The sequence below is a fragment of the Procambarus clarkii genome, chromosome 27 (genome assembly GCF_040958095.1).
Source record: "Procambarus clarkii isolate CNS0578487 chromosome 27, FALCON_Pclarkii_2.0, whole genome shotgun sequence".
Lineage (NCBI taxonomy): Eukaryota > Metazoa > Arthropoda > Malacostraca > Decapoda > Cambaridae > Procambarus > Procambarus clarkii.
The window spans coordinates 5,713,640-5,738,465 of NC_091176.1; the positions used below are offsets into that span (position 1 = coordinate 5,713,640).

General features: G+C 42.2%; 1 protein-coding gene across 2 annotated transcripts in view; it reads left to right on the plus strand.

Moving 5' to 3' along the window:
• The window catches only part of LOC123762747 (transmembrane 9 superfamily member 1), a 119,567-nt gene that overhangs the window by 54,044 nt on the left and 40,697 nt on the right, over window positions 1–24,826 (plus strand). For both annotated transcript variants that reach the window (XM_045749507.2, XM_069332293.1), the window contains exons 5-10: window positions 853–959; window positions 7,528–7,663; window positions 9,180–9,327; window positions 9,682–9,900; window positions 21,662–21,772; window positions 22,817–22,979. In XM_045749507.2, the coding sequence (XP_045605463.1) occupies window positions 853–959; window positions 7,528–7,663; window positions 9,180–9,327; window positions 9,682–9,900; window positions 21,662–21,772; window positions 22,817–22,979 (884 nt within the window). The remainder of the gene's footprint in view (window positions 1–852; window positions 960–7,527; window positions 7,664–9,179; window positions 9,328–9,681; window positions 9,901–21,661; window positions 21,773–22,816; window positions 22,980–24,826) is intronic.

Below are 24,826 nucleotides of genomic sequence, written 5' to 3' on the forward strand. Positions count from 1 at the left end.
AGCCACGTTATTGTGACTTATTGCCTGCATAGGTGGTATGGTTACAGTACAACAGTGGGCACAAGTTACTGCAAAAATGGAGATAATCTAATCAATGTAGTATGACCAGCAATTTTTGAAGGAATATACCAGGAGGGAGCATCCACTGGTTTATTATCTCCACCACAGGCACTAGAGATTGTGGCCATCAGGTAAATTCATTATCAAGAAGCAAATTTAGATGGCTGGGTGATAGCAATTTTTGTCATGTATTCAGGTTTGTGTTACCAAGTATTACATATTACAAAATGATTGGAGAGATTATTTTTTACGATGATGAGCGTTAATTGATGCTTGATACCTGCTTGATGGAGTTCTGGGAGTTGTTCTACTCCGGCCAGGCTTGTCTTGAGAGCTTGGTCCACCAAGCTGTTGCTTGGAGCGGCCCGCAGGCCCCCACACCCACCACAGCCCAGTTGGTCCTGCACTTCTTTTAGAAAACCATCTAGTTTTCTCATGAAGATGTCCTGCAGTATTACTGTATTAAAGAAATCATAATTATAGCACATTCCTTTTTATGTCAACAAAATTGTCTGGGAGTGTCATTCCATTTTGTTCTACCTGCTCTGTTTTGTAGTCCAATTAGGCTATTACAATACAGTACTACAAAACTGGAGATGTTTAGCTCTTAATTATTACACAAGTTCAAAGGGCATGACAAATGTACAGTATTTCGAAGCTGTACAAATATGGTCTTGTAGCCCCCCGTATTTCTTTTCTTGGTTCCCTTCTTATAGGGAATATGATCGTGTATTATTGTGCTTCCTAAGTTATCCTTCGATGATTATTTTACATACTGTACTACTGTTTCAGATTATTTATGTGAATGCAACCAAAGAACACAATCCCATCAGTTTGGATGATGTTGAAGCACCTCTAACGGTGAAAATTACATACTCGGTAACATGGATCTCCACAAAGTAAGGAAAAGTATCTTCATTCTAGTATCTTTAAGTGAGCCTTCTTTATTTGTCAAAATTGAGTAGAGTTGTGCAATAGGTGCACAGCTCACCTAGTTGTGAGTATACTGGGTACAGTACGTTGTGAGGTATGGTGAGCATAGTACTGGAGATATGCAGCATGCACAGCTTTTACAAGGTATCACAAATTTAATTAATGTACAGTGGAACCTCGGTTGACGAATGCCCCTCTTTACAAATGTTTCAGTTACAAGCTCAATTTCCTCGTAAAATTTGACTCGGTATATGAGCTTTCCCTCGCTTCGCGAGTTTGTTGATTCATGTATGGGTCGACCGAGCGGATGGTTCTTGGTAGCATGAGCAAGGCGTGCTTTAGTTTATCAGTGTTTCCCTAGTGACAATCGTGCTTGAACATTGTATTTGGGAGGACAACAGGATGGATGGTGAGGGGACTGGATGGATGGTGAGGGGACTGGATGGATGGATGGTGAGGGGACTAGATGAATGGATGGATGGTGAGGGGACTGGATGGATGGATGGATGGTGAGGGGACTAGATGAATGGATGAATGGTGAAGGGACTGGATGGATGGTGAGGGGACTGGATGGATGGATGGATGGTGAGGGGACTGGATGGATGGATGGATGGTGAGGGGACTAGATGAATGCATGGATGGTGAGGGGACTGGATGGATGGATGGATGGTGAGGGGACTGGATGAATGGATGGATGGTGAGGGGACTGGATGGATGGATGGTGGGGGGAACTGGATGGTAAGGGGTACCAGATTATTGTGCCATTCACAGTCAGTCAGCCATTCACAGTCAATCAGGCTTTCACAGCCTGATTGTCAGCTTTCACATCCTGATTGTCAGCCTGAATGTCAGGCATGTCAGGCAGGTGAGTGGGACTGGGAGACTGGTGGGGGGGGGGAGATATCTTTCAGAAACACCAGCCCTAAAATCATGTAAGGGAAGAGTACGCTGAGGGCGAGTGGGTGGGCAGGTGATAGTGGATGAATGAGTAGCAGGGCGGGCAGCAAAGTGGGTGTATAGATGGGCAGCGATTGTCAGGCTGGTGTCAGTGTGTGCAGGCAGGCAGTAGGGTGAAGGTTGGCAGAGTGGCCATAGTTTGGCATGCAGGCAGCAAAACAAGTGGGTGGCAGGGCATGCACAGAGCAGGTGGGTAGCAGGGCAGCCAGGAGACAGTGGGTGGGCAGGTGAGTATCAGGACGAGTGGTTAGAGTGGGTGGGTGGTTAGCAGTGTGCAGGCAGGCGGTGGCGTGAGTGGGCGAGCTTCCGACTAACACAGGAGCTGGTCAATCCCGGTTCCTTTCCAAGACCCCCCCTCCCCATCCCACACACCACACCCTCCTTGCTACCTTCATCTCCTCATCCCCCACAATGACCCCCCCCCCCCCAGCTGTAATATCTTGAGGTTATCTTGAGATGATTTCGGGGCTTTTTAGTGTCCCCGCGGCCCGGTCCTCGACCAGGCCTCCACCCCCAGGAAGCAGCCCGTGACAGCTGACTAACACCCAGGTACCTATTTTACTGCTAGGTAACAGGGGCATAGGGTGAAAGAAACTCTGCCCATTGTTTCTCGCCGGTGCCTGGGATCGAACCCAGGACCACAAGTCCAGCGGGCTGTCCGCTCGGCCGACCGGCTCCCTCAATATGGTGGGCTTCCTTGCTTCTAGCTTATCGGGATTCAGACTTCCTGAATGCCTGACATTCAGGCTGTCAATCAGGCTGTGAATGACTGATTGACTGTGAATGACTGACTGACTGTGAATGACTGATTGACTGTGAATGACTGATTGACTGTGAATGACTGATGGACTGTGAATGACTGATGGACTGTGAATGACTGATGGACTGTGAATGACTGATGGACTGTGAATGACTGATGGACTGTGAATGGCTGATGGACTGTGAGTGGCTGGCTGACTGTGAGTGGCTGGTTGACTGTGAGTGGCTGACTGACTGTGAGTGGCTGACTGACTGTGAGTGGCTGACTGACTAACTGTGAATGCGTGACTGACTGTGAATGCCTAATCGGTAGCTACTACAACAGTGAATGCTTGACTGCCTTTGGTTATGACTGCCTATGACTGGTCTTGACTGTGAATGCTTGACTGACATGTTGTGACAAAGTGACTGGTTCTGACTGGCTGCCACATAAGAGGTAATGAAATGTTTGAAAAGAAAATTTGGAACCAGTGATGTGTATACAAAAACGTTTAAGGTGAGCAGGAGATGATCTCGCCACCACCTCCCGCCTCCTCACCCTCCCTATACACCAACACCGCTCCTCCCCTCCCTCCCTCCTCACCGTCTCCCATACACCAACACCGCTCCTCCCCTCCCACCCTCCTCATTGTCTCCCATACACCAACACTGCTCCTCCCCTCCCACCCTCCTCACTGTCTCCCATACACCAACACTGCTCCTCCCCTCCCACCCTCCTCACTGTCTCCCTCCCCCATACAGTCTCCATACACACTGCTCCTCCCCTCCCACCCTCCTCACAGTCTCCCATACACCAACACTGCTCCTCCCCTCCCACCCTCCTCACAGTCTCCCATACACCAACACTGCTCCTCCCCTCCCACCCTCCTCACTGTCTCCCATACACCAACACCGCTCCTCCCCTCCCACCCTCCTCACAGTCTCCCATACACCAACACCGCTCCTCCCCTCCCACCCTCCTCACAGTCTCCCATACACCAACACCGCTCCTTCCCTCCCACCCTCCTCACTGTCTCCCATACACCAACACTGCTCCTTCCCTCCCACCCTCCTCACTGTCTCCCATACACCAACACTGCTCCTCCCCTCCCACCCTCCTCACCGTCTCCCATACACCAACACTGCTCCTCCCCTCCCACCCTCCTCACAGTCTCCCATACACCAACACTGCTCCTCCCCTCCCACCCTCCTCACAGTCTCCCATACACCAACACCGCCCCTCCCTCCCACCCTCCTCACAGTCTCCCATACACCAACACTGCTCCTCCCCTCCCACCCTCCTCACAGTCTCCCATACACCAACAAGAGTCATCAGTAAAGGTAAAGTGCAGTTAAATGTTCACTTATTTTATTTATGGTTTATATTTATATCCGAGTGTTTTATGTATGAAAAATATGAGTAGTATTCTGTATAAAATGTATTTTTGTTAATATTTTTGTGTGTATATGGAACGGACTAATTAAATTTACATTATTTCTTATGGGAAAATTCGTTTCGATTTAAAAAATTTCGGTTTACGAACCGTCTTTGGGAATGGATTAAATTCTTAAACTGAGGTTCCACTGTATTATAAATTATTGTGTGGTTTCTATATTTTAATTTTATCTATAGAGTACTGTAGTTAATTTTTCACATCCCATTTAAATGAGAATGGATTAAGGTTGATTAACACACAATATAAATGCTATACTGTATATACAGTATTAAATTAATTTTTATTTAAATTAGCTGTATTTTTATGTGATTGTATTACTGTTACTAATAAATTAATGAGGAAATATAAATATATAGTAAGGTATTAGAAGGAAAAGGATGCTGAAAACAAAGATTTTAGTGCTCATTGATATTGAAGGTAATGTCATTTCATTATTTATTTTCCTTCCAGGGCTACTGTATTTAGAATACTGAAATTAATTACATTATGCTGACATCTGATGTTTCAAAATCATTTGATTGCAGAAAATGTTGAGTAATTTATTTTTCTGTTGAGAGCCCCTTCGGCTCCCTGGAGCTATTGGGCTCCAGTGGTACCTCGGTTTAAGAGTTTAATCCGTTCCTGGAGACAGCTCGTTTTCCGAAGCTAATTTCCCCATGTGAAATAATGGGAAATGAATTAATCCGTTCCTGACTACCCTAAAAACCCCACATCAAACTAAATTTTTATACCTAATTCATCTAAATAAACCTACAAAACTATGTTCAAGTTATTACTTACCCTTGCTGATGACTGCTGTAGGCGTATGGAAGATGGTGAGGCGGGGGGAGGAGGAGAGGAGTTACTGTTTGGAAGGGGAGTCCCCTTCCCTTATCACATCAGGCAGTGAGGACCTTTCTGGTGTGCACTCCCTTGCACGTTTTGCCTGAGTACCACTAGGTCCTGGTTGTAGCTCACTGCTCGATTTTCTCACAACAAATCTGTCCATGGAAGCTTGCTTTTCCCTTCTTCGCAAGCTGTCTCTGTAGTAAGGCATCACATTGTTATTGACAAGATTAAGGCAACGGCCTACTACAGCTTTCTCTGGGCGAGTCTTTTCAATAAAAGTTTGAATCTCTTCCCACATCTGACACACCTTCTTAATTTCTCCAGAAGGGACATTCGCTACTGCCTCATCCTCCTCCACTGGAGAATCAGCTGCGTTATCTTGCTGTTCCTGTTGAAGGGCTTGGAGTTCTTTGGTGGTCAGTTCTTCGTTGTGTTCTTCCACCAACTCCTCCACATCATCACCATCCAATTCCAAGCCCATTTGCTGCCCCAGAGTAACAATTCCCTCAACAATAGGTGCATCATTTACAGGCTCAAACCCCCTCAAAGTCTAGTTCTGTCACACATTCAAGCCACAATTTTCTCCAGCCAGTGATCAGGGTTCTTTGAGTCACTTCTTGCCAGGCTTTGTCCACGAGTTTTAAAGCACTACAAATGTTAAAATGGTGTTTCCAGAACTCTTTGAGGGTGAGGTTTGTGGCTTCAGTCACTTCAAAACATTTCCGGAAAAGTGCCCTGTCATAAAGTTTCTTAAAATTTGCTATGATTTTCTGGTCCATAGCCTGAATTAGAGGAGTGGTGTTAGGAGGAAGGAATTTAACTGTGAGGAATTTATTGTATCTGGGCAACAAATCATCTTCCAAGCCTGGAGGATGAGCAGGAGCATTGTCGAGGAGAAGCAGGGCCTTGAGTGGCAAATGTTTCTCCTGCAGATATTTTTCTATGGCAGGGCACAGCACTTCATTCACCCACTCCGAAAAATTAAACCTAGTCACCCATGCTTTTTTATTAGACTTCCACATCACACACATTTGAGTTTTCTGCACTTTATACTGTTTGAAAACCCTTGGATTTTCAGAATGATACACTAGCAAGGGTTTAATTTTCAAATCGCCACTCGCATTTGAACACAGCACAAACGTAAACCTAACTTTCATAGGCTTGTGTCCAGGCAAGGATTTTTCCTCCTTGGTAATGTATGTCCTCTTAGGCATTCTTTTCCAAAACAGTCCTGTTTCGTCACAATTAAACACTTGTTGCGGTAGGTATCCCTCAGCCTCTGCAAACTCTTTATATTTGTCAATAAATCGTTCAGCGGCTGGTTTGTCTGAGCTGGCTGCCTCCCCATGCCTCGCAACACTATGGATACCACTTTTTTTTCTAAATTTTTCAAACCAGCCCCTGCTTGCCTTAAACTCTTTCGTATCTGCATCACTCGTTCCAGGGGTTTTCTTTACAAGGTCTTCGTGCAATACCCTGGCTTTCTCACAAATGATGGCCTTCGAAACACTATCACCCCTTAATTCCTTGTCGTGTATCCAAATTAATAACAACTTTTCCACTTCTTCAAGTATTTGTGGTCTTTGTTTCGTCATTGTTCTTACGCCTTTTGCCACTTTAGCACTCATAATCTCATTTTTCTTGAGTATAGTGCATATTATTGATGTGGCTTTGTTGTACTGCCTACAAAGTTCAATAACACGTGTACCATTTTCATGCTTCCGAATGATCTCTTGTTTCTCCTCTATTGTCATCCTCACATGGGCTTTCTTGCCTTGATCCTTACCACTGGCTTTCTTGGGGCCCATGGTGAGATATATAATAACAACTTTTATAGTCAAATGACCAAAAATCCAACAAAACACTGAAAATCCGGGTGAAGAATTGATGTGGGATAGTCACTGGGCGCGAGACACTGGTGAACTGAGGGGCGGAGGGGCGATGATCGCCGTACCACCACGCGCTAGGTCGGCCGAGCGGACAGCACTCTGGACTTGTGATCCTGTGGTCCTGGGTTCGATCCCAGGCACCGGTGAGAAACAATGGGCAGAGTTTCATTCACCCTATGCTCCTGTTACCTAGCAGTAAAATAGGTACCTGGGTGTTAGTCAGCTGTCACGGGCTGCTTCCTGGGGGTGGAGGCCTGGTCGAGGACCGGGCCGCGGGGACACTAAAAAAAAAAAGCCCCGAAATCATCTCAAGATAACCTCAAGATAACCTAAACACGTATCAACAAACTCGCCTTCCGAGGCACATTTTCCGAGGAAATTCGGCTCGTATTTCGAAAAACTCGTGTACAGGGACACTTGTATTTCGTGGTACCACTATATATATAATAATAATTACAATGACCTTCAAGAGGATATAGTGTGGACCTAATCCAGGGGAGCATTTATGATATAGAATAAAAAAAATAGGATATCACAAGTATAACTCTTCCTATATCTAACAACACATTTTCTTTGAGTAAAATATTTTAATTGTGTTTAATATGAAAACAAACCTGCCTCTGCAGCATGTATACTTATGCAATATATTTTTGTCTGTTTGCCAGGATTAGTTTTGCTGATCGTGGACACCTGGTTCAAGACAACAGTTTCTTTCCCAGGAGCTTGGAGATCCATTGGCTTTCTATTATCAACTCCATGGTTCTTGTTTTCCTCCTCATGGGATTCGTCGTTATCATATTGGTACTTTTTTTTAATTTATAATATGAGATTGAAGAAGATGGATGAATATGGTGAGGGAATATGTGAGAAAGCTTGTGAGCAACGTATGGAATATGTTAAGGAACTAGGCTGGGTGCTAGTGGTTTGCAGTGTGTATGTCTGTTGATGAGGAGCTATACAGTACTGTATACCCTTGCTTGCAAGGTGGTGGCAGTGTTGTTGTGAATGACTACTGACGTGTGGTGGAGATTGTTTATCTGTGGTGCTATGTAGTGTGACTGATGTAACAAATGGACAAGCAATATTTGTTAATGTATTTACTATATTCTCTCTGTTCACTATATTCACCTTTTTATAATAATAATAATAATAATAATCTTTATTTAGGTAAGGTACATACATAAAGAGATTTACAAAGTTTGTTGGCTTTATAGATAGAGCTAGTACATACAATGCCTAAAGCCACTATTACGCAAAGCGTTTCGGGCAGAAACGCTTTGCGTTTCAGAGAAAAGACTGAGAAAACTTTGGCAGGCAGAGGAATTCAGAGAAAAGGCAGAGAAAAGGCAGAGAAAACGCAAAGCGTTTTCTCTGAGCTGATGCTTTTCTACCCCCCTGTTAAAGTTGGAGACAATGGTGCTGATGAAGAAATGTAGACTAAAAAATTTGCTTCTCATATTTCTTTGTACAGTCTAATATTTGAGGTAAAATAAATTTGATTTGTAAATATTTAAATATATAGTTATTGAACTTCAATTACAGTAATTATTGATAAATACTTTTTCATTACTAGGCATAACTTTAAGGAATGCCTAGATAATATTCTGATATTCAGGCAGTCATAAAGGGTCAAGGTCATGTTGTTCTTTCTGTACATACATGCAACTAGCCCCCCTACTTGGTAAATGAACAAAGACCCCATGTAATGGGAAAATTCCTTTTGACAGATGAGGGGTTCCATCCTCAGTGGTCCTAGGAGGTATTATGCATATTCTATCTCGGAATTTATAATTTACCCATGTTAGTTTACTTTCCGTTGGAAATATTGTATGGACATGATGCTATGGTGTGTTTGAGCTCTGAAAAATTTTGCCCCTCTATAGTCAACCGGGTTCTGCTAAAGGAGACTGCAAAGATTCGTTTGTTGTATTAACTGTGGTGAATATCGCCCAGCTTGTGAGCACTGTCAGGTAGTACAATCCATAATCTATTTAAATTTTATAGATTTATAGATCAATTTTATTGCATCCAGAGGCAAAAAATACCACTAGGATTCACACTTTAAATATACAATTTTTTACTATACATCTCACTTGGATGCATTTGCATTAGTTGTTGGTTTCTTCCGTACTTATTTCATAGTGATAAAATACAATTTAATACCTAATAAAATATAGAGCTATGGCACGTACTGAACTGAAATGGCGCAGACTGGTTACGGGTGATTTGTTCATTTGCTATGGTTATTTCTGTGATTTGTTTTGTGCATCATATACAAAGAGTTTTGGTGAGGATTTATGTATATATTTGTTAACAGACTCGAGTACTGAAGAATGACTTTGCCCGTTACAACATTGATGAAGAAGGACGGGAAGAAGTTGATAGCGATGAATATGGCTGGAAAATCATTCACACAGATGTGTTCAGGTTTCCTGAGCGCAAGAGCCTATTTTCTTCTATTTTGGGTATGGTTACAACAGTGAGATGCATTATTTATGGATACTTTTTGTTTTGAAAAGTGTGGAGGTAGAATTCTCGGGAAGCAAAGCTGTATAACTATGAAAATTCACTGAAGTAGCTTAATTGTGTACTTTGTGAACTACAGTACAGTGCCTCACCTTGGGTAATTAGGGAAATTAGACATAATTTTATTCATTTTCAGATGATATACTGTTACATAAGTGTTTGTTTTTGCATCAATAATTATAGTACAGTAATGTTAAGAAGGTGTTACAGCATCGATATATTTTTTATTTCATGTATTTTGTATGTTCTGCATTATTGGTGAATTTGTAATTATAGTATTCATTTTTCTTCAGGTGTTGGTTGTCAGTTCCTTGCTGTTACAATAGGCATTATTGGAATGGCTCTCTTGGGAATTTTTAATGTCCACCGGCATGGTGCCATGAATAGTGCGGCCATATTTCTGTATGCCCTCGCTTCTGTCATTGCTGGATATGTGTCATCAACATACTTCAGAATGATGGGTGGAACTACGTGGGTTTCAAACGTTAACCTTACTACCGTTCTCTTTGCAGGTAAATTTGATTAATATTTTGCATGCATATTTAATCCTTCATTGTTCAGTATTGTATTTAATTCACTTATATCACTGGTGTAAGGGCATGAGCTTGAAAGCCATACTCGAGAGTACAGACTAACAAAACCTGTTCTTACTTTCTAACGAATAATGGAAGGGATAATAATATATAATCATCAAAAGTACTGAAGTCGAAACTAAGTAATCTTATTCCGAGTTGGACAATAAGTACACCTTGGAGTACAATTTCAGAAACGGGTTTTATTGAATAACACAGGATTATTTTACTCTGATTAACTATGGGGCACACGGTTATACATTACAGATTTGCTGAAATTAAGATGGATACTTTTCAACACACAAACATTAGGAGTGAAGTGATTATTGGATCCACACAAATTAGGACTTAAGGTTGGCACATTACATTACACTTTCTTAGTAATCTACAAAGGTAACATGGGGATTTTACAATATAAGGTCCTGGCACTTAACCCTTAAACTGCGCATGGCATACATACATATATGACAGGAGTAACATGTCCCACCATGAACTTGGCATACATATATGATTTGCATATTTATAATATTTGAAATAGTCCTGCACATACATAGAGCTCACATTTGCTTCCTCAGACCACCAGTAACCATCCCCCATCTTGAAAAAAAAAAATCCTGAGTCCCTCACTTTCCTTCTAGGGCCTTAGTAAGAAAATGATGACCATTGCTTGGCAACATCACCATCCAGTGTCGGAATGTTTAGGGCAGCCATAGAGGAGACACTAAACATTTAGCAACAGGAAATGAGTGTTTACTATGTATATGAGGCAAAATGTGTGCTATATGGAATTTTAAGATTTAGGCATATAATAAATATACTGTCTCCACTCGATCATCCGGACTATATGGGAAGGACCCCCAGCCGGATTATCACATTTTTCGGATAATGGTACTTTTTCACCTACGAGTCCAAAAGTGACCATTTCCAACTATTTTTATACTACAAACAACATAATTTGAATTGCCTTGCCATATACAATTATTAAATATTCAACTAGAAACCTCAACTTACCTTGTTGGTGTTCGTCTTCTTGATTGATGCCACACATCTTGAAGTTAAAAATTCTTAACAATTTATGTAACCTATACTAACACAACACTAAAATTAACACTTAAAATTACTGTACAGTTCATTAAGCTAAGTTAGTTTTGACTGCCAGCTGCTGAAGCCTCACTGGTTGAGGGCATTTGGGTTGCCTGTGAGGCCCTCACTTGTTGAAGGCGCTTGCTTGCACCTCACTTGTTGAAGCGCTTGCATGCCCTCACTTGTTGAAGGCGCTTGGCTTGCCTGTGACGCCTCACTTGTTAAAGGCGCTTGCTTGCGCCTCACTTGTTGAAAGCGCTTGGCTTGCCTGTGGCACGTCACTTGAAAGCGCTTGGCTTGCCTGTAATGCCTCACTTGTTGAAGGAGCTTGGCTTGCCTGTGGCGCCTCACTTGTTGAAGGCGCTTGGCTGCCTGTGACGCCTCACTGGTTGAACAACACGTAACTTGTCTTTAATTGCTAGGACAATCTTCTTCCTCTTAACACTTCCAGAATGATTGATGCTGCTACCAGACATATTCTTGGCCAAAAATGTTCAAAATTACTATGAAAATTAAGAAAGTTATTTAAAAAAATATTTCACTAATGGCGCAACACTGTGAGGCCGCACTGGTTGAGGTGTATAACTGTGACTTGTCTTTTATTGTTAGGACAACTTTCTTCCTCTTAACACCTCCAGAACGATTGATGCTGCTACCAGACATAGTCTTGGCCAAAAATGTTCAAAGTTACTATGAAAATAAAAAAGTTATTTAAAAAAATATTTCACTAATGGCGCAGCACTGTGTATAACACGAGGGACGGACGCACATGGGTTGACCAGTGTTGGACGGGTCCACTTGGAGTGGGGCAGCTATAGCGCGTTACGTAGGCCGCCAGAAGGAAAAAAATTCACAATATTTTTTAAGGAAACTTCAGCCTGTGCACAATGCTTTTAGGAAACTTATTTATTTGTTATTACATAATTACTAGTACTTATTTCATTTGTTTTTGGCTATGATTAATTGTTCTAAAATTAATGGTAATTCCTGTACCCAGGTGGTCCCTCCTGACGCACCCCTCCCACCCTCCCAACACCACCCACCCACCCCACCCCCCTCCTCCACCATGCGTCTAGAGCCACAGACGGGATTAATACGGTATGGCCGTATTTTCATCCGGCCAAACCAGCTTTTATCTGCTTCCTGTGGCCATTTTGGCCGGATATTGTGATAACTTTATCCGATCACGATTTTGGCCGTATAAGGGCGTTTTCCGGATGTTTGAATCCCGGATAATCGCGGGGTTACAGTATATATATACAGTGGAACCTCGATTAACGAGTGGCTCTATTAACGAGTTTTTCCAGTAACGAGCAAGCCACTCGCAGCAAATTTGTCTCTATTGACGAGCTCGCCTCTATTAACGAGCAAAACCACATGGTGCTTCCTAGCATCTCGCGGGTTCTCGCAAATTCTCGGACGCCTCCGACGCCAGTGTTGTTGTTGTATTGCACACGACAAGCATCCCTCTGGATTTATTTGAGCTTTTCTTTGGGTTTTTAGTGGTTTTGGAACTACAATTTGTAACACACGATGTCTCCAAAGAAGCTGCTTGCTAAAGAGTGTTGTCAAGATGAAGAAAGACACAATTACTGTGGATTTGAAGAAGGAAATTATAGCAAAGCATGAGTGTGGTGTCTGTGTGACTGATCTCACAATAGAGTATGGCAGGTCCTCATCAACAATTTACACCATTAGTAAGGGAATGAGGAGGTAAGGGAGGATGCTGCCTCTTCCACTGAGATCAGGGAAGTGTTTGGAATGTTTGAAAAGGTGAACACATTCTTGGAAAAGCTGCCCTGATAAAGCAGTGACAACCCGGTGTGTGAAAATGTTTAATTAATTTATCACTTTGTGATAACACTTTGTGAAAGTGTTATCACTTTCGCAGGTATATGTCGTTTGAACGTGACACACCTTTTTCTCTTGAATGCACCCAAACACCGCGCTCAAGCATCATTTGAGCAAATATTTCTATAAAATCCAATTCTTATCCAATCGACTTGGGGATTGTATACATGTTTGCCATGAAATTTCCGTTTTCTCTAATAACCACATTGCCTATTTGGGAGAACAGCATTGTATTGTATCTTCGTGGTAAGACCATTATATTGTTGACACAACGAGTGTAATCGACGTAGTTTTTTATTTGGTGCTGGTCTAACACATCCTTGTGTGACATTTAAAATGAAATTTGGCTGAAATTCCAAAGAAGAGAGAGTCTGCCTGACTCAGAGGTGGATTCTCCTTCCACACCATAACCCCATTCCTCCTTTCCACCTCTCCATCGTCTCCCTCAAGCCAGCAACTACTCTTCATAAGGTAAAGTAAACATTAAAACACTACAACAAAACATTTGTATTTACATGTGCAGTATTATATTTACATAAATGTCATTCAAGTATGGATGTTTTTGGGAGTGGAACGGATTAAATTTATTTCCTTTATTTTAAATGGGGAAATTTGTTTCTCAAGACGAGTTTTCCAGGTAACGAGCTCGGTGCCAGAACGGATTAAACTCGTTAATAGAGGTTCCACTGTGTGTGTGTGTGTGTGTGTGTGTGTGTGTGTGTGTGTGTGTGTGTGTATATATATATATATATATATATAATATGCATATATTATTATGAATAAGTATGTGGGTGTCTATATCTATACATGTATATCCATACATATTTATATTGTTAAAGTTATACATAATAGGCAGTACCTTTGACACACAAATGCAACCTCTTAGCATCCCAAAAACTAAATAAATAATGTGAGAAACAATGAAAATAAATCAGCAAAGTTATGCGTATGCGGCACCTCGAGTCATTGTGCCTCAACTTCTCCAGGCCACTACAGCTAAACATCAAGAGCTACAGACATTTTAGTTAGATTTTTGTGCTTCCTGAAGGATAATTAACAATGTCATAAGAAACAATAATTTTTTCAGAGTGATATTTTTCTGGAGCACACTGGGGGATATCAGTTGACCCTTAACCCCTTAACCCTTATGATGTGTTGAGTAACTTGCTATAAATTGCGCATCACATCATATGATGTATTGGAGTACTACGCAAGATTTAAACGCCCACGGATACACGGGGTTCACCTCACCTTCATCAGGGCTCTTGTAAACAGACGCCATTTTTTTTTTTTTTTAAATTGTGGGCCAAATTCCCGGGTGTGAGGGGCCTCAGTATTGAGTGAACCACCAAGCCTGATGCATGCAGCATGAGCTCACAGCACTGCTGTTCAGTTAGTGACCACAGCATCGCCTAAAAATGCCATAATATATATGTTCATGCTATTATTTAGCGATGATAGTATTACAGAAGACCCCTGACTGTGATAAAAATGACCAGGTTTCTGGTAATAGCAAGATTGTGATAATTAGCATTGTAGTGGGAGGAGTAATCTTGGTGGGGAGGGAGGTAGCGTTGTCTGCTGACTGTGTGTGACCACCTTTTACTGTCTGGACTCACTATACCAGCTTAGTTGTTCGCTATGGTGAACAAAACATGCAGATACTTGTATATAATGTCTGTATATAGTGAATAAAAGCAAAAACAGTAGTGTGGGAGGAGAATGTGGCGAGTCAGGTGAGGTGAGGGAGAGAGGAAGTGGCAGCCAGTGGCAGGGTGCCACTGGCTGTCACTGCCACTCAGCATACCAACTTAGTGGTTCGTTATGGTGAACACGAATGTAGATACTTATATATAATGTGTATATACAGTGTAATAACAGCAAAAGGAGTGTGGTAGAGAAGCCATTTTGGTGATGGGGTCTGTGCAGCTCTTCCCTCCCCAGTAGGGAAATGGGGGAGCCCAAGATCCCTGCGCCGGCAATCCACCTCTTAGTTCTGAGGCTGGACATCAAAACGTACAAAAACCGCCGACTGGGGGAAGGGAGGGTTGCTGGGGATCGTCTGGGTCTCGCCCAGAAAATGGCATTTCATTACATTCAATGCTGGTTTTGTGTGGGGAGCCCCGTTGGCTTCCCGGAGCTTCTTACCTAAAGAAGAAGAAAAGAGGGACCTAACCCGGGAGGTGGAAGACGTGCACCCCCAACGCGAAGCATAGATAAAAACTGCAACTGCCAACCCAAGGCCACACAGGTCTGACAAGGCCCAGGAACATTAACGAAGGAACACAGAGCCAACCAACGAACGACATGGGTACGGGGACAGACAGCAGGCTGGCAGGACCGAACCACCCAGCGGACGACCCGAGAGAACTACACCCCGGAACAGGAAAGACGGGAACTCGGAACAACCCAAAGCGCGACCACGGTCACGGTAGCCGTGGCATGCCAAGCATGGTGCAATGCCGCAACCTAACACAACACACGATGCACCTCTGGCCAGATCAACCAAGCATTAACCACTTAACTGCACCAACTGAGTATTCTCGGTCGGCAGGAAACTGCGCCAACCGAGAAAACTCTCTTTGATTTTTTGGTACCAATTCTAAATGTGTATGAGGTTGGTTGTGTACAAAATGGACTCTTAGGACCTCCAATGAGAGGCAGCCATCTTGGAAAAAATTCCCAGAATGCCCAAGGGCTGCTGGCTGGGTTAGTACTGAATGAGCAACCATGGGTGGCGCACGCGCCTCTGGCTCCCAAACACCTGTCCGACGCGGTGTTGAAAGATAACCTCTGTCGGTGAAATTCAAACCTTATTGTTTGAAGAACATAAGGGTCATAATATTGGTGAAGCTAGGTGCAATAAGGACCTAACACAAATAGTGCGCAGGACTCATAATTCTGTGGTGCGGGTGCGATTCCCGCACCAGACAGAAACAAATGGGCAAAGTTTCTTTCACCCTGAATGCCCCTGTTACCTAGCAGTAAATAGGTACCTGGAAGTTAGTCAGCTGTCACGGGCTGCTTCCTGGGGTGTGTGGGGAAAAAAAATAGTAGTTAGTAAACAATTGATTGACAGTTGAGAGGCGGGCCGAAAGAGCAAAGCTCAATCCCCGCAAACACAACTAGGTGAATACAAAGGTCGGATGCAAGTGATACAGCACCTTTGAGGACGATACAGCAAGAGTATCCAGTTGTAGCTCTAAACGTCACCCTTGCAATCCTATGCTATCTCCAATTTATTTAGATAATACATAGATGAATCGTTTTCTGTGTTCAGTGATGATGCGTCGGATACAAGTAGCATAGATGAACAGTGTTAGTGGCTTCTATGGTGGTGTTTTCCATAGATATTTTCCACTCAATTGAACGGCCTCTTTTATACCGATCTGCCAGTAATAACGACCAGTTTGGGAGATCGGTATCTGGAGCCTCGTATACTGGTCTGGTGATCAATATTACCGACAGTCGGTAATGGGTTTGTTTTGGCATCGGCGGCCCCTCACATGGCAACTAGGTCACCGACAACGATTATCCAGAGTCGTATAATAAATCTTAACTTTCTTTTAAAATAATTCAATTTACAGAAGAAAATTCTAAATTATTATTAACACTTTCGCCCGGGCATGACGCAGCATTGCGTCATCCGTTTACTGGCGGTAATTCCGGGGATGACGCAGCATTGCGTCATCCACTTTAAATAATCGCCAAAAATCAGGTTTTTATCCGATTTTTTGGGGACTGGTTTTAAAATGCGCGCCGATGTCTTCCCATTTTCTTTGTTGAGCCTTGTGGCCCTCAGGCAGCTTGGCACATGCCGTGGGCCCATTGTTTTCGCTCCACTGTTGTGACCAATGTCGCCTCCCCTCGCATCTCAAACGTGTGAACATTTCAGCTATTTTCCGTGGCTATATTTCTTACTGCGGCTTTAGAAACTATCTACGCTTACTCCACGATGGATAGTGATCATGAACAAGGCCCTTCCAGGAAGAAAATTGCGAAAGAAAGGCTTGAAAAGGGCGGGAATTGGGAGTGTAGCTGGAAGGCGGCTGAGCACTCACTCGCGGCTAACGCGTGGCCCGTCTTCAACTCGTCGGCGGTTGGAGCGTGACCAGGTTTTTTATTTTATATGCTAATGTTCATCTAGAGAATTCTATTGCGAACCCATTGAGACCAAAATGAAAGACTTAGGATAAAAATTGAGGTGACCAGAGTGAAAATAGTGAAAACGTTTTATCGCGTTTGCGCGCTCCTGGGTAACTCGTTCGCACTTTCTCTGTTTGCTGCGGGTAATTAGCCGGCCTTTTGGAGTTTATATGCATTTAGTGCTGTAGAGAATTCTATTGCGAACACAATGATACCAAATTTAATCTCGTAGGACGATAATTAAGGTGACAAAGTTGAAGAGAGTATACACTTTTCAGAATTTACGCGCGCTCCCGTGACACCCTGGGTCCCATATCGCACAGTTGAGGGGTGGCGGGCGGGGTGCACCAAAGTGTTAATAAAATAATTTGACACAATTGTTATTAAGCAAAATTCTTTTTCTTATTAAGTACCTTTTATAGTATAGGCAATAAAAAAAATTTTCCCACGAACATAGAATGTACTGCGCTGGGCTATGTGACCGCATTGTTTAAAGTGAACTCGCGCGGCTGAGAGCAATGTCTCAGAATATTAGCCAGAGAAAATCAGATTCAGATAAAAATAGATAAATTCATGATTTCAACAATTCGTGAAAGCACCTACTGGGAATTCAACAAGTCTTGCAGCATCCGCCGGCAACGAATGCTCTGCAAGCTATGCTGCACCCGCCAATGCTGAATTCCCATCGACAAGTCATGGAGCATCTGCCGGCAACGTATGCTCTGCAAGCTTTGCTGCACCCGCCGATGCTGAATTCCCATCGACAAGTCATGGAGCATCCGCCGGCAACGTATGCTCTGCAAGCTTTGCTGCACCCGCCGATGCTGAATTCCCATCGACAAGTCATGGAGCATCCGCCGGCAACGAATGCTCTGCAAACCATGCTGCACCCGCCGATGCTGAATTCCCATCAACAAGTCGTGCAGCCTCCGCTAACGATATAAAATATGATTGAAAGGCATATAAATTAGTGTAAAGTGTTGATGGAGTACAGTATTGTAAGTGTTAATGATTATTTAAGCCTTGACAAAAAGATACTGTACAGTGTAAATATACAGTAGAAATAATTTTCAATTGTGAATCAGAATTAGAACTCATGTGAATTAGTAGTAAGACTAGCTGTTGTGTGAAGTGAATGCCTGAAAATAAGTGTACATACTGTATGTACCCTGTATACAGTACTGAACAATATAAAACAAGCGCTGCAGAGGATGACGTAATCTTCACAGCTTCGTAATCTTCAGCTTCATTAAAGTAAGTCAATTTAGCAGTTTTGTTACAGTATAGTATTACAACATATTGATATTTTTTCAACAAGCTACATATTAGTCTCTGCAAATGTATATTCTATCATTAGCAGAGAAAAGGTGAACTCAAAATATTTCGTCTTGGTTAGCTCTCAGTTAGTGACAAGGCTTGATCGCCATTGTATGGCATGGCCACCACAGCCTGTGTCGTAACATTAAAAATACATTACCTGGACTGTATAGGGTAAAACAAAACATCTCTCTAAAATTTTATTGAGAAATTATTAACAATCACTGATTGATACATGAAATATTTTGGAATACAAAGGAATGAACCAATTTTTTCCCACCCATCTGGACTTGATCAGAGCGCGTTCACACATCATCCATGCAGCAGCCACCAGCTGGCTTAATTGTCGGCGTGGCACTAAATTGGAATGCAATTTCACAATGAACTTTATTTAATTTTGGTTATACAGTATAAAATATATCTTACCTGAATGTTACTTGAAAAATTACCCGACCCGACTTAACTTCGGAAATAACGGAGCTCCGGAAATAACGACCAGGGTACAGCCCCGTATAGGCCGTTAAATTGAGTGGATACTGTACCTGAATCTTTTCCTAACTGACGGATACCCTTTGAGGCAAGCTGAATCTCTTCGTGTGTGGGACCATACAAAGCGATCTTTTCAAGACTACCTTACAAATTGATCTTTTCCAATAATCTTTTCAATACTTTCTTATGCTTTACAAGCTTTACTACATACAACCTAATATACAGATGTTATGTATAAGTATCTACATTTTTTGTTCACCATAACTGTTCAACTAAGCCAGTATAATGTACAAAGAGTATAGTGGCCACCCCTACCAACATAATTCATGCAGATGTTGCCACACCCATAACCAAAATAGCTTCTTCCCCACACTCCTTTTGCTGTTATTACACTGTATATACACGTTATATATAAGTATCTACATTCGTGTTCACCATAACGAACCACTAAGTTGGTATGCTGAGTGGCAGTGGCAGCCAGTGGCAGGCAGCCCGCCACTGGCTGCCACTCCCTCCCTCACCTCACCTGACTCACCACCATTCTCCTCCCACCATACTGTTTTTGCTTTTATATACAGATGTTATATATAAGTATCTGAATGTTTTGTTCACCATAGCGAACAACTAAGCTGGTATAGTGAGTCCAGACAGTAAAAGGTGGTCACACACAGTCAGCAGACAACGCTACCTCCCTCCCCACCAAGATTACTCCTCCCACTACAGCGCTAATTATTACAACAATCCTGCTATTATCAGAAACCTGGTCATTTTTATCACAGTCAGGGGTCTTCTGTAATACTATCATCGCTAAATAATAGCATGAACATATATATTATGGCATTTTTAGGCGATACTCTGGTCACAAGCTGAACAGCAGTGCTGTGAGCTCATGCTGCGTGTGTCAGGCTTGGTAGCTCACTCAATACTGAGGCCCCTCACACCCGGGAATTTGGCCCATGATTTTTTCTTTAAATGGCGTCTGTTTACAAGATCCCTGAACAAGATGAGGTGAACCCTGTGTATCCGTGAGCCATTTAAATCTTGCGTAGTACTCCAATACATCATATGATGGGATGCGCATTTTATCGAAAGTCACTCAACCCATCATATGATGTGTTGCACAACTTAAGGGTTAAGGTCTCTCTCTCAAGTCAGAGAATAATTTTTTAGCTCATGCATTCATCATTGCACATCTTTTTTAACTTAAAAATAAATTTAGATTTTTTGTTATCAATTTAATACACTTTCGCCCCGGCAAGGACTAAGCATTAAGTCCTCTGTGCGGCAACAGTAGCGGCGTTTTTGGGAATTTCTTGCTGCGGTTTTGGACATTATATGCATATACTCTTGTAGTGAATTTCATTGCGAATACATTGATACCAAAATTAAAGTCCTAGGACCAGAATTGAGGTAACAAAGTTGAAAACAGAATACCCATTTTATTGCTCTTTATTAGCGCTCACGGGGGTAACACACTGTCACTTTCCCTGCTTGTTGTGGATGGTATGCCAGGCTTGTGGACTTTATATTTGCATGCTCATGTAGGGAATTCTATTGCGAACACAATGATACTAAAATGAAAGACTTAAGATGTGAATTGAGATGTCCAAAGTGAAGTGTGTACACATTTTATTGCTCTGGCTCGCTCCCAGGTAACACGCTCTCACTTTCTCGCTGGGCTTTTGGATTTTATATGCATATAGTCCTGTAGAGAATTCTATTGCAAACACATTGATACTAAATTGAGAAACTTAGGACGAGAATTGAGATGACAAAGTTGAAAAGAATATACAAGTTTCATAGTGAGAAGCGCCGTGGGGTGGCGCAGCGCTCTCTTTCTTGTAACTGCAGCCTGTTTTCATCATGTCGGCGGGTGGAGATTGCTGCTGTTTTTTATATTATATGCATATAGGCCTGTTGGGAATTCTATTGCGAACACATTAATACCAAAATGAAAGACCTAGGACGAGAATTGAGTTGACAAAACTGAAAAGAGTAAACATTTTATCACTCTTGTGCGCTCCCGAGTAACTTTCTCACTTTCTCTGTTAGTTGCGGATGGTAAGCCGGGCTTTTGGAGTTTATATGCATTTAGTCCTGTAGAGAATTCTATTGCGAACATATTGATACCAAAATGAATATCTTAGGACGAGAATTGAGCTGGCAAAGTTGAAAAGATTATACACTTTTCAGAATTTACTGCGCTCTCCCTCGCGCTCCCGCGGAACGCCCAAGCCCACCTGGGGTAGTGGGGAGGTCCCGCACGCTGTGACCGAAAGTGTTAAGGATATAATTAAGACTTTATTATCTAAGATGCACAGTACATAATTTACTAGGCTGGAATGTATCATGTAATGATCACTGGTGTTACTTCAAGCTGAAGAAGAGTGGAAAGCTGAATCGTATGCGCTCAGTTCTAGGAAGATTGCTGCTTTTAATCGATGGGATTAACATACACACAAAAAAGGAGGTTGTACAACACATCACTATATGCAGATGACACAATGCTAATGAGGAATGTAAGAACTTAAGAGGACTGTTGAGTGTTGTCATATTATTTTAACAAACTTCAGGAGTAAATATACATACCTTATGTTCTTAGAGTTCAACCACAGCAAGTGTTAGGTAATGATGGTTAGAAAAGGAAAACAAGAGATCAAAAGGACTCTTCACTGTAAAGGAAACCCATTACAAGAATCAAATTGAAAACTACCTGTACCTGGTTAATATAATTCTAACACTAATAACAAAGGCACACATAAGCAGGATAATGTCAGCAGTAGCTGGCAATCATTAATATTCTTAATATTTTCAGGGCCTTTCTTCCTTATATGGAGTGTGCAGAACAGTGTAGCTTGGGCATACCACTCAACGCAGGCCCTGCCCTTTACCACCATTATACTTCTCTTTCTGGTGTGGCTTTGCAGTTGAGTATTACCATCTTCTAGTTTTCTTTTATTATCCCTTACAGTTTTTTATGGCCGTGAGTGTCTTAATGGGAATAAGGGGGACAACTATGTTACCACTGGGCTTAAATACACGTGTATGCCTTAGGACCACTTAGTAAGATTTAGACGAGGCCTGACCCCCCAGGGAACTTGCTTCCCATAATTCTTATTAGCACTGTGTCAAAGAATAGATCTGTCTACTCTCTACCTGATAAGTAGAATCTGCTAAATCAAAACTAAGAATAGAGGGAGTCAAGAAAGGAAAACGCCTGGTAAAATAAAATCCCTGATTGTAAACAAAAGAGGAATGTGTGTGCAGACTGGTGCAAGATAACAGTATGATACGAGAGTGGAAAATTATGAATTGGTGTACTGTGCTGTAGACATAGCACAAGTACACTAATTGTAGAAATGGACAATGAGAAACATGTATGGTGTTATAATGGAATAACAAGTAAAAATATCATTGATGGAGGTGGAGTACAAGTGTCAGTAAGCTATAAAATTGAAGAGAGTTTACCAAAATGAATTGACATTCAGGTTGAGCATTAGATTTTTAATACTGTACATATTTAAACAAAAAAAAAATTGTTAGAAAGCCTTTATATTGGTGTCCCATTGTTGTAAACAGAACTGTGGTAGGCTTATCTAGGACTGACTTCCAGGATGCAACCCCCCACAGTTGCATAACTCTTATTTGCTACTAGGTAAAGAGAGGTATTCAGGTGCAAAGAAACATATCTTGTCCTGCTCAGGAATTGATCTTGGTCCCAATTGGTTGTGAGTCAACTGTGCTACACGTCGCCCTAAGCTTCTAATGTTTTGTAGTGTATAAATATATTCTGAATATTGAATTTATAGTTTTCTACTGAATGTTTATCTAATGGCTCCATATTATTTTTTGGAAAATTATGCATAAGTATGGTTTTATATTTATATATAAATGTGTGTGTGTGTGTGTATATACTATATATATTATTAAATATTTAAAATATATAATATACAGTATTTTTTTTTTTCAGTTGGATATCCTTTAACTGTGTTTGGAGGCATCATAGGCAAGAATGGTCATATAGAATTCAACTTTCCTTGCCGCACCAAAAATATAGCACGTGAAATACCACCTGTTCCCTGGTATCGCTCCTACTGGGCTCATTTTGCTGTTGGTGGATTTCTGCCATTTAGGTAAAATATAATTTTTTTTTTTTTTGTTCATCTGCCATTTTTCTGTGGGGAGCCCCTTCGGTTCCCTGGAGCTTTCGAACTAATATGTGATACATTAGTCTAGGGCATTAGTCAATAAAGTTCAGCCTACCGGGGACCTCAAACCAGAACCTGGCCCCCTCAGAGAGGCAAGGGAGCAGTGGCATTTGGAAAACCCCCGTGGTTGGGGCTATTCCTTGTCAGCCATCGATCAGGGTTAGGCACCCTGAAAGGTAGGCATAATGAAACGAACCCCACTTGGTAAGAAAAGTGCAACCCAAAAACCGAACAGGGAGGCAGAACTCCCCCAACCCTTAAGGAAACAAGCAAACGTCACATCACCGTCACGTCGTTCATCCGTGCAGCCCTCCCCCCACAAGGATGAGGAGCTCCAAACCCCCCCCCCCCTTCCCCCGCCGTCTGCTCCAACCCTCAGTTCGTTGGCTGACGCGATCTGGGGTGGTCGTCTCGATTTCTTGGCAGTGTTTTGCCTTAGTGGTGTTCCCTGCTGTGTTGTGGTGGTGGTGGCCAGGTGTAATACCAGTTTACTGGGGCTGCATACACTTAGGACTGACTTTCCTAAGTGCCCTGTAAGTCCTACTCCTGGGTGCTAGGGTTCTCTTCCATAGTGCCCTCAGGACTCCACTACCATAGGGGTTCTTGCTGCTCTGTATAAACTCCGCTTATGGGGGCCAACTGAGGTTTCGTGGCCTTTGTTTGGCCTTGGGTAGGAAGTGGTATTGTTGCTGGTTGGGGTGCATGGTGTTGCACAGCTAGCCTACCTACTCAGCGGCCGTGTTCCTTTTTTCTCTGGGGACGTTGTACTTTTGTGGGATTTTTCTTTTATTTTTGTTTTCTTTGCCTGGTGGGGGGGGGGGGTCTATCTTGTTTGGCTATTAGTCTACTTATGATATTTTGGTGGTCCTCTGCTAGGTCCCTGTGATTGTACACATTGCAGGTGTTTCAGTGTTCTAGCTCATCCCCCTTGTTAGCTCTTGGGATTAATCCTCAAACCGCAAGGGGTCCAAATGGCTTCAACACCCACAGGTGCAACGAAAAAAAAAATCCAAAAAATTCTTTAGTCTTATAAAAGTGTTCATTTGTGTTCCCTGATCACAGAAAAAATAACAAAAAAAAAATCGTAGGTGGCATATTTTATAGCAATAGGGTAGGGAAGTCTGACAAAAAAGGGGCGTTGACAGAGCCTTCACCAGACGAGGTCTACTCCGCCTGAGCTGTCAGGCGGCAGTTGCCACAAATATATTGTTGCCAAATTATTTCAATTTTTTTTTTTTTTTCAGTAATATTATTCAATAGTGTGTATTGTGATATATTTATATAATAAAATATGTGAACCATTGCTGTACTCAAAATTATAGTGTGCATATTAGTGAATTAATTATGTTCATTAAACAATAAACAAATAGTTTTGCTGTTATTAAAGTATATACACGGGTTATATATAAGTATCTGCATGTTTTGCTCACTATAACGAACCACTAAGTGAGTCAAAAAGCAACGATGAGTAACCACCACACACCAGCCAGCCACTCGCTGCCACTCCCTCCCTCAACAACACCTCACTCACCCTCATTTTCCTCCCACAATACTGTTTTTTCTTTTATTCACTATACACAGACATTATGTATAAGTATTTACATGTTTTCTTCACCATAACTGTACATCTAAGCTTGTATGGTGAGTAAAGGCAATAAGACGTGGCTACTACGTATGGGGCCTCGTAGCCTGGTGGATAGCGCGCAGGACTCGTAATTCTGTGGCGCGGGTTCGATTCCCGCACGAGGCAGAAACAAATGGGCAAAGTTTCT